Source organism: Phocoena sinus, chromosome 19, assembly GCF_008692025.1.
Source record: "Phocoena sinus isolate mPhoSin1 chromosome 19, mPhoSin1.pri, whole genome shotgun sequence".
Lineage (NCBI taxonomy): Eukaryota > Metazoa > Chordata > Mammalia > Artiodactyla > Phocoenidae > Phocoena > Phocoena sinus.
The window spans coordinates 44,799,915-44,814,377 of record NC_045781.1 but is presented as its reverse complement, the minus strand read 5'-3'; the positions used below and the strand labels follow the sequence as shown (position 1 = coordinate 44,814,377).

At 42.2% G+C, this 14,463-nt stretch overlaps 1 protein-coding gene across 4 annotated transcripts in view; it reads right to left on the bottom strand.

Moving 5' to 3' along the window:
- The window catches only part of PHLPP2 (PH domain and leucine rich repeat protein phosphatase 2), a 72,854-nt gene that overhangs the window by 13,752 nt on the left and 44,639 nt on the right, over positions 1-14,463 (bottom strand). For all 4 annotated transcript variants that reach the window (XM_032613728.1, XM_032613732.1, XM_032613730.1 and 1 more), the window contains 4 exons: positions 11,242-11,302; positions 7,215-7,310; positions 5,749-5,904; positions 3,236-3,436 (listed from right to left, as the gene is read on the bottom strand). In XM_032613728.1, coding sequence (XP_032469619.1) covers positions 3,236-3,436; positions 5,749-5,904; positions 7,215-7,310; positions 11,242-11,302 — 514 coding nt within the window. The remainder of the gene's footprint in view (positions 1-3,235; positions 3,437-5,748; positions 5,905-7,214; positions 7,311-11,241; positions 11,303-14,463) is intronic.

Sequence of the window (14,463 nt, the reverse complement as noted above, 5' to 3'; positions counted from 1 at the left end):
ACTTATAGATAGAAACGCAGAATCTCATTCAGTGTCTTACTGAGCACCCAGAACTGTGCTAGATTCTGAAAATAGTCCAAAGGAAACAGAAGACTTGGGATTGTGCCTGTGCAATTATAACATTGTTCAGGAGATGACTTGACAGGAGATTTATTATTATTCAGTACAGAACATACATTTTCTTTAAAATAATGCTCTAAATTCCATTCATTCATTCATTTATTCATTCATTTAGGCTCTGTTGGGTCTTTCGTTGCTGTGCGCGGGCTTTCTCTAGTTGTGGCGAGCAGGGGCTACTCTTCGTTGTGGTGCGCAGGCTTCTCATTGCGGTGGCTTCTCTTGCTGCGGAGCACGGGCTCTAGGTGCGCAGACTTCAGTAGTTGTGGCTCATGGGCTCAGTAGTTGTGGCGCATGGGCTCAGTTGCTCTGCAGCATGTGGGATCTTCCTGGACCAGGGCTCGAACCAGTGTCACCTGCACTGGCAGGCGGATTCTTAACCACTGCGCCACCAGGGAAGTCACCCATTTAGTTTTATCATCTGTATTCAGATTATTCTAATTTTGTGTAATCTCCTGTTGATCCTTGTCCTTGTTTCTAACTTCTTAGCTGCATATTCTTAGGTGTGTTTTAAGTTTTCTATCAGCCTGCTTTTGACCACTCCAACAGTAAGAGTGTGGTCAAATTAGGTGGAATTCATTAGTTTCAGAGTATTACATCTGGTATCTCCCAACAGCTTCATAAACTAATGTAACTTGTCAGTGGTGCGTCATTTGCACTTTATATGAACATATTTGAGGCCAACTGAATTAATCTGATAGGATTTCAAGAGATCTATCACATTCTGAAATTAAGATTCTGTATTCACTTTAAAAGCCATTGTTCAGGGACTTTCCTGGTGGCCCAACGGTTAAGAATCCGCCTGCCAATGCAGGGGACACAGGTTCAAGCCCTCGTCCAAGAAGATCCCACATGCCCCGGAGCAACTAAGCCCATGTGCCACAACTACAGAGCCTGTGCCATAGAGCCCACGAGAAACAACTACTGAAGCCTGCACGCCTAGAGCCCATGCTCCACAACAAGGAGAAGCCACCACAGGGCTTCCCTGGTGGCGCAGTGGCTGAGAGTCCACCTGCCGATGCAGGGGACATGGGTTCGTGCCCCGGTCCAGGAAGATCCCACATGCCACAGAACGGCTAGGTGCATGAGCCATGGCCACTGAGCCTGCGTGTCCGGAGCCTCTGCTCCGCAACGGGAGAGGCCTCAACAGTGAGAGGCCCGTGTACTGCAAAAAAAAAAAAAAGAGAAGCCACCACAATGAGAAGCCCATACACTGCAACAAAGAGTAGGCCCTGCTCACTACAACTAGAGAAAGCCCTCACACAGCAATGAAGACCCAATGCAGCCGGAAAAAAAAGAAAAAAAATTAATTAATAAAAGCCATTGTTCAAATTCTTTCAAGGAAGCAATCAATATCTCCAAATATCTCATTTTATAATCACAAAAATTACAATTCCTACGTTTTTCTACTTTAACACATTTCTAAGAAAATTTGTGAAACAAAATTAGAATAAAAATACAGTTTTCTTTTCCTTCAAATTGTATCAAACATGATATAATTTTATATGAAATATATATATATAAAATTTCATTCAAATTATATCAAATGTCATTTCCCTATGTTCTTAGTTTTTGAAAACATGATTTTTAATGACTACCTTTATGGTATAAATGGATTTTTCTGGTGTCAAATTTTCTTTTTTTTAATAATTTGTTTGTTATTTTACGGTATGCGGGCCTCTCACTGCTGTGGCCTCTCCTGTTGCAGAGCACAGACTCCAGATGCGGAGGCTCAGCGGCCATGGCTCACGGGCCCGGCCGCTCTGCGGCATGTGGAATCCTTCCGGACGGGGGCACGAACCCGCATCCCCTGTATCGGCAGGCGGACTCTCAACCACTGCGCCACCAGGGAAGCCCCTAATATTTTTTTTTTTTTTTTTGCGGTACATGGGCCTCTCAGTGTTGGGGCCTCTCCCGTTGAGGAACACAGGCTCCGGACGCGCAGGCTCAGCCGCCATGGCTCACGGGCCTAGCCGTTCTGCGGCATGTGGGATCTTCCCGGACCGAGGCACGAACCCGTGTCCCCTGCATCGGCAGGCAGACTCTCAACCACTGCGCCACCAGGGAAGCCCCCCTAATATATTTTTTAAAAAATATTTATTTATTTGTCTGTGCTGGGTCTTAGTTGCGGCATGCGAAATCTTCGTTGCCACGAGTGGGATCTGCAGTTGTGGCATGTGGGATCTTTTAGTTGTGGCATGCAAACTCTTAATTGTGCCATGTGGGATCTAGTTCCCTGACCAGGGATCGAACCCAGGCCTCCTGCATTGGGAGCATGGAGTCTTGGCCACTGGACCACCAGGGAAGTGCCTCTGGTGTCAAATTTTCTAAAAAAAAATTTTTTTAATCAAATGTATTTTGGAAGATACTTATTTCTCCACTGACACTGTTTAAAATTTTGACAAGGGATATATGTATATGTATAGCTAATTCACTTTGTTATAAAGCAGAAACTAACACACCATTGTAAAGCAATTATACTCCAATAAAGATGTAAAAAAAAAAAAACTTTGACAACACTAAATATCCCTCTTATGTCTTATAAATGTAGCCTGGCTAAATACTATTCATCTCTTCAGTGCAGCTACCCGTGCATATCTTTAACATCCTGCATTTATTACACTGCATTGCAACTGCCTATATACTTGTCTATTTCCCTAATTTGACTGCAAGTTCCTTGAGGACAGAGACTATAACTTAATCACCACTGTTTCCCTAGTACTTACATAGTACTTGACATACAGTAGGCATTCAACACATATAAAAATGAACAAATTAATGGACTCAACAGTATTTTATATATCAGTGCTGAAAGGAGAAAAGAAAGAATTATCTTCAGAATTTAATTTATTTCATAAGCCTGTACTTTCTAGGTTGAAAATTCTTAGTCCACTATTAAGTAAATAGAACTAAGAATTAAACATATTTTAACCACAATGTCTGTGGTTACTGACACTTAACAACAGGGTACAGATTTTCCCATTCAAGTAGTAGCATCACAGCGCCAGTAAGTCGGTCAACATAAAGCAAGAGTACCCAGTAAAATAGCTGTGATGTAGTCCGACAAATGCAGAATCATGTTATGTATCCGATACGATCAAAGTTCCCGTCTGCTTACCTTGCGGGAAAAGTCTGTAGCTGGTTGTTTGCAAGATGCAAGATTCGCAGGTGCGGGTGCCCCACCAGGACAGGCACACACTGATCTGTCAGGAGGTTGTTGGTCAGGTAGAGCAGCTGCAGTGCACTCAGACTCTCCTCCCCAGTGCAAGCAGAGGGCAGAGACTCCAGACTATTTGCAGATGCATTCAAGTATCTGAGACTGACAGAACACATGCAAATCATTTCCTTTATGGCTACTGGTTGCCTTCTTGTGTGGAAACCATCATGCCATCTCAGTATGTAACACTGCCTTTCCGTGCTCCCAAACTCATGACAACAGTAATTTCCTCCAGGTAGTGTTCTGACTGATCCTACCCAAACAAAATTCCTTCTACTCAACTCATGTAAGCCAAGTAGAGAGGGAAGAATGCAGGCTTAGTTGTGTTCCCGGGATTCTGTGGTGGTCTAATTCTAACCCAACTTCATGGTTTACTGTCTGCATGGCCACCGAAACGATGTTGTTGAGTATCATGTGCACAAATATAAGAACTGTGAGGACACCCTTTAGAAAAATGTTTGTCTGAGTTTAATAGGATCATATTTATTTAGCCAATCCCCCTATAATCCCCTAATAATGGGCATATCGGCTGTTTCCAATTGTTTGCCATCATAGACATTATAATGAGCACCTTCGAGTCCTCACCCAATTATTTCTTTAGGCCATATTCCCAGAAGCAGAATATGTGGGGTCAAAGGCTACATATATCTTTAAGATTTTTATACATATACTGCCAAAGTGAGCCCCAGAAAGGCTATATCAAAGTATACTCCAGAAAGGCTATGCCACTAGAAGGATATACGATTGCATTTGCTCACACCTTTGTCAACACTGAGTATCATAATTCATTTTAATCTTCACCAATCTAAGAAGTAAAACATGGTATGATTTTAAAAATCTGCCTAGCATGGTGTTTGGTACATACAGAACATGCTCAGCAAAAGGCAGCTAATATTATTAAACTTCTGTGTTCTTAAGTCTTCTTCAAACTGTATGATCCACATTGTTAATTAGCTTTTAAGTTGTTGAGGGAACTGTGTGTCTGTTTGTGTCTTCATATATCCCAAAAGTGCTCCGTGCAGAGTTAGTGTTAAATATTATTGACAATTTGCTACAACTGCTAGGTAACTTCCTTACTAAAGATTCTAGAGCTGAAACTAATTTTATTCAGACTGTCATCAGAATGAAATGCACTGTAATGCATTACTAACAAATACTTATTAATTAACAAATGTTACTGCACTAAAACTTTCCAAAAAGAAAATTTCCCTCAAATGTTTTTTTAGAATTTCCAAAGATTTTATTTTTAGGAAACTCCACCCAAGCATATTACACATTAATAGATGTATTAACTGCCAGAGAACAAGCCAGACACTTGAGGGCTAAATGCTTTTTGTGTGCCTCCTGCCGCCCAGTTAAATTACCACTGTTTCTCTCTGCTTTCTCCACGTCAGAACTGAAGAACAATACTGCCTTCTCCATATTGCAGAAAACTATAATTGAAAACGAATTTTCATTTAATGGTGACATATGTGTTAAATAAACCTGATTACAGGTATTAAAATAGGAAGACATACTATCTATTTGTTAATTTACAATGAGAAAATAAATAATACTTTTGGAACAACATAACTTTAAATGCACAGTTTTCAAAGTAGGGAGTAAAAAAGCCCTGCAAATAAAGAATATAACTTAGTGATAGCTTAGCAAAGCTAGAAGCAAAAACTTCAGTGGTACGCCCGTCTCTCCTAATGCAAAAGCTGTAAAGTACCCAAAGAGGCTGTATCAGAATGCTGAAACCTCTAACTGAAGATCAAAGAGGCTTTCTGAGATGAAAGCCTGAACCTTCCTAAGCTCTTTAAATCTGTTTACAACACTGTAACTTCCTAAGTACTTGATGGTTATTTCACCTTTTGAGTTGAAGATTCCTGCCTCATAAGGCAGTGTCATGGGGCTTCCCTGGTGGCGCAGTGGTTGAGAATCCGCCTGCCAATGCAGGGGACACGGGTTCGAGCCCTGGTCCGGGAAGATCCCACATGCCATGGAGCAACTAAACCCGTGTGCCATAACTACTGAGCCTGTGCTCTAGAGCCTGTGAGCCACAACTACTGAGCCCGTGTGCCGCAACTACTGAAGCCTGCGCGCCTAGAGCCTGTGCTCCACAACAAAAGAAGCCACTGCAGTGAGAAGCCCGTGCACTGCAACGAAGAGTAGTCCCCGCTCGCCACAACTAGAGAAAGACTGCATGCAGCAACGAAGACCCAACACAGCCAAAACTAAATAAATAAATTTATATTAAAAAAAAGACAGTGTCATATTTTATTCCATACAAATTGCAAGTAAGTCTTCACCCATAGCTGGATTATGAGATAAACACTCTGTAAAGATGGTTCCAAATGTTACTCCAATGACAAGTCCAGGCAATTTGCTTAGCCAATGATTCTGCTCTTCTAAATAAAATCTACAGTACTTACTTTAAGGCCTTAGAGAAGAGGGTATCTGGCAGCCTGGTGAGCAAGTTATGCTGAATATCCAACACCTCGAGAGGGATGTGCTCCACCAGTGCTGGAAGGTTCTGCACGTGATTGTGTCCCACCATTAGTTTTCTAAGACTCAAGCTACTAAGGATTCTAGGGGGATAGAGCATAAAGAAACAACAACAAAAAACGGACTTAAATCTCTCTTCCCGAGTCTTCCCGTGGCTCTTTAACTAAAATCAGTAAACTAATAGAATTGTGTTCTTCTAGACAGTATAATCACTGACAGGTGCCTGAGCCAAGAAAGCAGCCACAACCATATGTTTACCCACCAACCACCAGGAAGTCATTCAGGTCATTCTGGGAAAAGGTGAATTAATGAAAGCACACAGCCCAGAACACATCTGAACAAAAAAAGCAATTTGTGTAATAAATCAATTTAGATTTTAGGTCTAGACAGATAGCACCAAAAATTCAGTGAATTTATTATTATTAATATAATTGATTATAATAAGCTAATAACAAAATTTATTATAACAAACACTACTCCTTATTCAATTCTTAAAATGTGCCAGGACACTTAACTATTAGGTCCAGAAGGGTTAAGTGACTTTGATTTGCCAAAGATCTCACATCAAATGTAGTAAATGGTATAGTCAGGATTTGGATTAAAGTCTGACTCCAAAGCTGTGTTCATACCTACTATGCTACAAACCCTCTAATTTACTTTTAAAGACTCCACTAAGTAATAACCTCACATTTCACATCTTGGTACTTTTTAATATACCCCCCCACACCTCCCAACACCTTTATCTTTCCCCTCCACATACAGAAATCCTACCATCTTATAAAGGTCAATTCAAACAGGCATTCTCCATGGAGCATTCTCTAATTATCCAAAGTTCTGAATTTCTAAAACATTTTATTTATATAGTGTAGTGACCAAGGGTGAGGCTTTGGAGTAAGAATGACTACTCCATTCAAATGCCAGCTCCTATCACTTTCTAGTTAAGTGCAATGTTGGACAAATTACCTACCCACTCTAAGCCTTAGTTTCGTTATTTGTAAGAGGAGGATAACAGCACTTATAAAATAAGGTTGATACAGGATTAAATAAGATAATGAAAGTGAAGGTCTTAGAACATTGCCCAGTTCATAATAAATCATCCAATACAAATGTTCTATTATCACTATCATGTCACCGACCTATGCCAGCAACTCTTGTTACATTTTATCACAGTTATCTCTGCACAAGTCAACCCAACTATCTGTTTACTAAGTTCCTTGCAGGCCAAGACTACGCCTTAGGCGTTACTGTATTCCTTACGGCACTCACGCTGCCCTGCACTTAGCAGATACTCAATATTTACTGAACAAATGAATCTAAGTACCCTTGAAAGGCAACCCAAATATAGGAAAATTAATTAAATACACACATAATATATACGTTAACACATGCATACCTCACAGGAATCTCTGTCAGGAGATTATAGCTCACATCTAATATTTCTATCTTCTTTGCTTCACAGGCCCAGTCAGGGACACACTCAAGCAGGTTTCTGCAGAAAATAAATAATTAAAAGGCATCATTTAAGATAATGAGTGGAACTCATTCCATTTCACTAGTCTGTAATGTACCGTTAATGGTCCCCTGAGCTTCCTGAGGGCAGAAGCACTATCTCCAAGGCATCCCTGATGCACTGCCTGGAATACAGTAGGTGCTCAATGAATGTCACTGATAGAAATGTGGAGAGCGACAAGCACACATACATACCTGACACTGGATCAAGCGTGCTGCGGGCTCAATGAAGATACAAAAGCCTTCGGTATAGAAAAGCACATAGGTGGTGGGGTGGGATGGGATGGGGAGGAAAGCCTTAAAGGAAGAAGAGGCATTTTAAACAAATCTTCAAAGGTGAGTAGGATTTCCTCAAGTAATGATGCGGGGAGAAGAGAAGCAAATTCTGGGAAAAAATGAACCAAATGAATAAAAGTGAGGAAGTAAGGACAAAAGATAACTAGTGGGGGAAAAGTTCCGGATCATTTAGAATGTGAATTCAAATATTTACTAGAGCACTGGGCAGATATTCAGTCACAGGAATTTATTTTCAGATGTTACTTAGCTTCCCCAAGCCTCAAAGTACCTACTGATCGATGGATCAATACGATGAGGCAGAATGAAATAAGTGCTGTAAGAGAAATGTAGATGCTGCTCTGACTGCTTAGTGAAGGAAGCACTTCAAGGCAAGCTCCCTAAGAAATACGACATCTGGGGCAGAATTTGAAGAATGCTGTACACACCGGAGGTGTGGTGGACATTCCAAGCAAGAGGTGACAACATGAGCTAGAGCACAGAGGCAAGAACAGAATAATAAGCAGTTTGGTGATGCTGGAACAGCCAATACGGAGCACAGAGTGGGAAGAAACAAGGCTAGAAATATCTGATCATGTCTAGGAGGTTGTGACTTTATCCTGCAGACGTAGGGGGATCACTGAAGGGTTGGTGAGCAGTTCTGCACTTTTAAGAGCTCACTCTCTGCATACACGGAGGTCTGGTTGAGGTGGTGATATTAGTAAAAGGAAGCGTAATCAGGAAGCTGTTTTAACAAGAATTCCAGACAGGGAATGATGAGGGCCTCAATGAGTAGTAACACACCTGGAAGGGAGGGGAGGGGCGCCAGAAACATGTAGGAGACAAAAATCAAAATGACTTGGAGGTGGATTAGACATGTGAGTGGAGCAGAGGGAAGAATCAAAAGTGATATTTAGGGCTTCCCTGGTGGCGCAGTGGTTGAGAGTCCGCCTGCCGATGCAGGGGACACGGGTTCGTGCCCCGGTCTGGGAAGATCCCGCATGCCGCGGAGCGGCTGGGCCCGTGAGCCATGGCCGCTGAGCCTGTGCGTCCGGAGCCTGTGCTCCGCGGTGGGAGAGGCCACAACAGTGAGAGGCCCGCGTACCGCAAAAAAAAAAAAAAAAAAAAAAAAAAAAAAAAAAAAAAAAAAAAAAAGTGATATTTAGGCTTTAGCCTAGATGACCAGAGAGGAAATCCTATCCAGAGAAAGGACTGATAAGCTCCAAATGAGGTTGGGAATCATGAATTTCAGTGGTGTCCATCTGGATCTGATTGTCTTATGATAATGCCAAAAGCCAAAACAGAAAACAAGATAAGTTAAAGTATGGGTGGAGGGGTGGATAATAAATTTAATTTTGCACATATTTGAGGTACTTGGAGAAGTACAGGTTGAAACATCTGTTATGAAATTGGACATACAGGTCTGAGGCTGAAGGAAGGAGGTCTGGACTGGTGATCTGGGTGATGCTGACATTGAAGTGTAGCGAAATCCTGGGAGTAAATGAGATCATGTCAAATGAGAAGTGCAGTGGGCCAAAGAGAGACCCTGGGATAACTGACCTTTAAAGGGCTAGCTAAGAAAGAGGAGTTAAGGAAGAGACAGAAGAAATGGTTAGAGCAGCATGAAAAAAAATCACAGTCTCAACCAGCCAAGGAAACAGCACATCTGAAGAAAAGAAAACAAGATGAACAGTGTCAATACAGAAAAGTTCCACAAGAGGAGATCTAAAGCCAGTTGTGGTGGGGTGAACAAAGGGGAACAGGAAACTGAGCCAAGAAATGCAGATAATTCTTGAGAAATTTGGACAAAAAGGGATGAGAGGGATAAGGGAACAGACAATAACTAGAGGGGTTGCGAGATAAAGGGAACATTTTTTGTTTGTTAAGACAGGAGCTATGAGTGTGCGTAGAGACCAAGGAAAAGAAAAACACCAGGGCTTCCCTGGTGGCTCAGTGGTTGAGAGTCCGCCTGCCGATGCAGGGGACACGGGTTCGTGCCCTGGTCCGGGAAGATCCCACATGCCGCGGAGCGGCTGGGCCCATGAGCCATGGCCGTTGAGTCTGCGCGTCCGGAGCCTGTGCTCCGCAACGGGAGAGGCCACGGCAGTGAGAGGCCCGCGTACCGCAAAAAAAAAAAAAGAAAAAGAAAAACACCGAACACGCGTGAGAGGAGGAGGAGGAGGAGGATGACTAACAGAGCAAGGTCCAGAGCAGTGGGAGTGCACGGGATCAAAGGCACAGATGGCTGGACTGGCCTTGAACAGAGGAAAGAAGCAGAGAACGGATATGAATCTACATGAATTTACGCAAAGGGGTAGGAAGCTGAGAGAGATCACCCATGATGACCTCTATTTTCCCAGTCAAGTGGGAAACTGAGCCCTGGAGCCAAGGAGATGAGGGGCAGTGGGGCTGAGAGAAGCCAAGCAATTTGGAACAGATGTCAGGACACTCGAAGGAGCTGACGGCAGAAGAGACTCCAGATGAGGCTGGAAACTAAATACATGATCTTCTTCAGTAATGATCAAGCTCAGTGGGGAAGGTCAATCTTAGTCTTGATCCATGTTGGGGTTTTGATGGGAAGATATGACAGAAAGAAATGGATGGAAGGGAATCTAGAACAATAGCTTAATAATAATGATGATAAAGTAACAACAACAAAAAGAAACCTGGCTATCACAGCTAATATTTCTTGAGAGACTCATTTTATGCCAGGCACTATGCTACATATTTTGCGTTTACTGTCTCCTTTAATCTTTTTTTTTTTTTTTTTTTTTTTTTTTGCGGTACGCGGGCCTCTCACTGTTGTGGTCTCTCCCGTTGCAGAGCAAAGGCTCCGGACGCACAGACTCAGCGGCCATGGCTCACGGGCCCAGCCGCTCCACGGCATGTGGGATCTTCCTGGACCAGGGCACGAACCCCTGTCCCCTGCATCGGCAGGCGGACTCTCAACCACTGCGCCACCAGGGGAGCCCTCCTTTAATCTTTATGAAAACCCTGAGCATATAGGACTCTGTCCACGGCCCCTTGTACCTGCTTCTAGCACTCTATACTCACAGCACTTATGATGCTGCCCTCTTACTGCTTATCTGATGGTCAAACTCTCCACTAGACTGTAAAACTCAGCCAGTGACTCCTGAATGCCTAACACAGTATTAAAAATGAATGAAGGAAAGAAAGCAAACTTCATTTACATTTGTTCTTGACCACCAACAGAAGAAATAAAATCCTGAATATAATTAATATCTCTCTGAAAATCAGATTAACATGGGTCACAAGAGTATCAAAAAAATAAGAGAACAACGTTTTAAGTCACTAAAAACCAAGAATTATCTGATTCCAATTGGAAAAAGAAAATCACTGCCATGGAGGGGAAAGAGATCTTTGTTTACAACTCATGCTAAATCCACAAACTTTAACAACGAGTAATTCAGAGGCACCTTCCTGTTTCAAGAGGACCTTACTTTATCTAAATAGCATGGCCATTAAACTTATTCCTTCACTCAACCTTTGCTCTTCTCCTGGTTATCCAAATATTTCAATGTATTAGCATTTCTTGTACCTCAAAACTGTCAAAGTGCCCACAGACATCTCTTAAATACAGGAATCAAGCAAGCACCACCCTCATGAGACACACTCACCGGCAGAGTTCTAGAGAAGTGAGCAGACTGGGTACTGGATAGACATTCACTGCTGTCAGCCCTAATCAGAAAACAGATTGGTGTTAGTGACGTTCTCCAAAGAAGAATGTAACTGAGAGTAAACAAGGGGGAAAGCTAATGAAAATTGATGTCACCTACTGACATAAACTAAAGATGAAATCCAGTGGGTATCGCAAAGCACCGAGCTGATCTCCCTGTGCTACACTGCTGCTTCCCACTAGCTACTTTTAATTAATTAATTAATTAATTTTTGGCTGTGTTCGTTCTTCGTTGCTGCATTCAGGCTTTCTCTGGTTGTGGTGAGCGGGGGCTACTCTTCATTGTGGTGTGTGGGCTTCTTATTGAGGTGGCTTCTCTTGTTGCAGAGCACAGGCTCTAGGTGCACGGGCTTCAGTAGTTGTGGCACATGGGCTCAGTAGTTGTGGCTCGTGGGCTGTAGAGTGCAGGCTCAGTAGTTGTGGCACACGGGCATAGTTGCTCCGCAGCATGTGGGATCTTCTCGGACCAGGGCTCGAACCCATGTCCCCTTCATTGGCAGGTGGATTCTTAACCACTGGGCCACCAGGGAAGCCCATTCCACTAGCTACTTTACATTCGGTAGTGTATATATGTTGATGCTACTCTCACTTCGTCCCAGCTCAAGAGAGAAGGGATCTGGGGACGTGTGTATGCATGTGGCTGATTCACTTTGGTGTACAACAGAAACTAACACAGTATTGTGAAGCAATTATACTCCACTAAAGATCTATTAAAATTAAAAAAAAACAGTGGGTAACTCACATTGACTAACTTTATTAAACTGCTTGGTCCCCATTTGAAAACCAAATACAACAACTAATTGGAGGATTTTGGGTACTGCAATGGAGTCACACTGGATCAGGCAGCTGTTAAATGTTAATAATAATTGCTTAGCTTATTAATCTTAAAAATGAATAACTGAATTTTCCCTGGCAACATTTTAATTTTTTTTTTTTTTGCGGTACGCGGGCCTCTCACTGTTGTAGCCTCTCCCGTTGCGCAGCACAGGCTCCGGACGCGCAGGTTCAGCGGCCATGGCTCACGGGACCAGCCGTTCCACGGCATGTGGGATCTTCCTGGACCGGGGCATGAACCCGTGTCCCCTGCATTGGCAGGCGGACTCTCAACCACTGCGCCACCAGGGAAGCCCAACATCTTAATTTTTAATTAAAGCAAAACAAATAAAGAAAAGTACAGTAACCTTAAATGTATAGATCAATGAATTTTTACAAAAGAACACACTGGTATAACCAGTAGGCAGATCAAGAAACAGAGCAGTACCAGCTGCCCGGAAACTTCCCCTCATCCCCCCTCCCTCTAGTCACTACCCCACATACAGATTACTTTTACCTATTTATATAAATATACACATCATTATATATAATTTTTTTGTCTGGCTTCATCGTTGAACATTGTGCTTGTGAGATATTCGTTCATATTAGTGAATATGGTTGTTGTTCATCCATTCTCATGGCTGTATAAAATTTTTCCTGGGAATACACCACAATTTATTTACCCACTGTAGAGTTGATGGGCATTTTAAGTCTTGTCTAGCTGGGGGTTACTATGAATAGTGCCTCTGTGAACATTTTGTCCACGTCTTTTGTGGACTAACATAAGCATTTATGTTGAATACAAGCTTAGGAGAGGAACTGCTGAGTGCAGTGGGTGCATATGTGTGACTTCAGGAGATACTACCATGCAGTTTTCCAAAGTGGTTGCAACAATTTACATGCCCAACAACCGGCACTGGTATTTTCAGCCTTTTTTATTCTAGTCATTCTGGTAGGTGTGCAGTGGTGTCACAGTGAGATTCCAATTTGCATATCCCTGATGACCCTGGTGTGATGGCACTTCCCTATGCTAACTGGCCATTTGGAAAAATTCTTTTGTGAAGCTGAAAGCTGAGTTCTTTACTTTTGAGGTGTCAAAACTTCAAGTGTTGATGTGAATTCTTCCAGGTTGTACAATTTAAGGATGCTGTGAACAGAACAAGCCCCATTAACAGTACTGTGACAGAATCTACTAAGAAGGCCTACATGTATGTCAATGGGTCTTCTCCCAGAGGGCCAGTCATTCAGAGTCTCTAGATACTTTAAGAATACACATTAGGCCTGATAATAAGTATTTCCAGGACAAAAGAACTACTACCATCTCACAACATGTATAAACAGCACGACTCAACAAACAGCCCTAACAATTAATCTAAGCTACAATTTGAAGCTTCTATAACATGATAAAAGGCAATGAAAAGAGAAGTCTTAACTCTCTTTTATCCTAATAATATATTTTAGCGATACAGAAAAGGGAATAAAGTAATGAATATTCTTTCACCCATCACCTAGCTTTTAACAAATCGTGACATTCTGCCTTATATGCTTCAGCCTCTTTAAGAATTAAAACGCTGCACATACCAAGAGGCAAACACCATCTGGAATATGATTTTTATCGTTCCCATGGATTCTTTCATACTGTCATGGCACACTTAGAGCTAAGCAGACATCATTTTTATGTGTTTTAAAATTTTATATAACTATCATAGTGTACTCAACCACTGACTCCTGAATACCTAACATAGTGTTAAAAATAAGAAAGCAAACCTCATTTATGTTTATTCTTGACCACCAGTCGAAGTAATAAAATCCTGAATATAATTAATCTCTCCAAAAATCAGTCCAATAGGGGTCACAAGAGTATCAAAAAGGGGAACAAAATTTTAAAAAGTCAGAAAAACCAAGAATTATCTGATTACAATTGGCCAAAAGGAAATAACACCAGAGAGGGCTAACAGATCTTGGTATCTCATTCTAAATCCATAGGCTTTTTTTTGGTTTTGTTTTTTTAAATAAATTTATTTATTTATTTTTGGCTGCATTGGGTCTTCATTGCTGTATGCGGGCTTTCTCTAGTTGCGGCGAGCAGGGGGCTATTCTTCGCTGCGGTGTGCGAGCTTCTCACTGCGGTGGCTTCTCTTTGTTATGGAGTTCGGGCTCTAGGTGCACAGGCTTCAGTAGTTGTGGCACGTGGGTTCAGCAGCTGTGGCTCGTAGGCTCTAGAGCTCAGGCTCAGTAGCTGTGGCACACAGGCTTAGTTGCTCCATGGCATGTGGATTCTTAACCACTGCACCACCAGGGAAGTCCAATCCACAGGCTTTTAGAATGAGTAATTCATAGGTACCTTTCT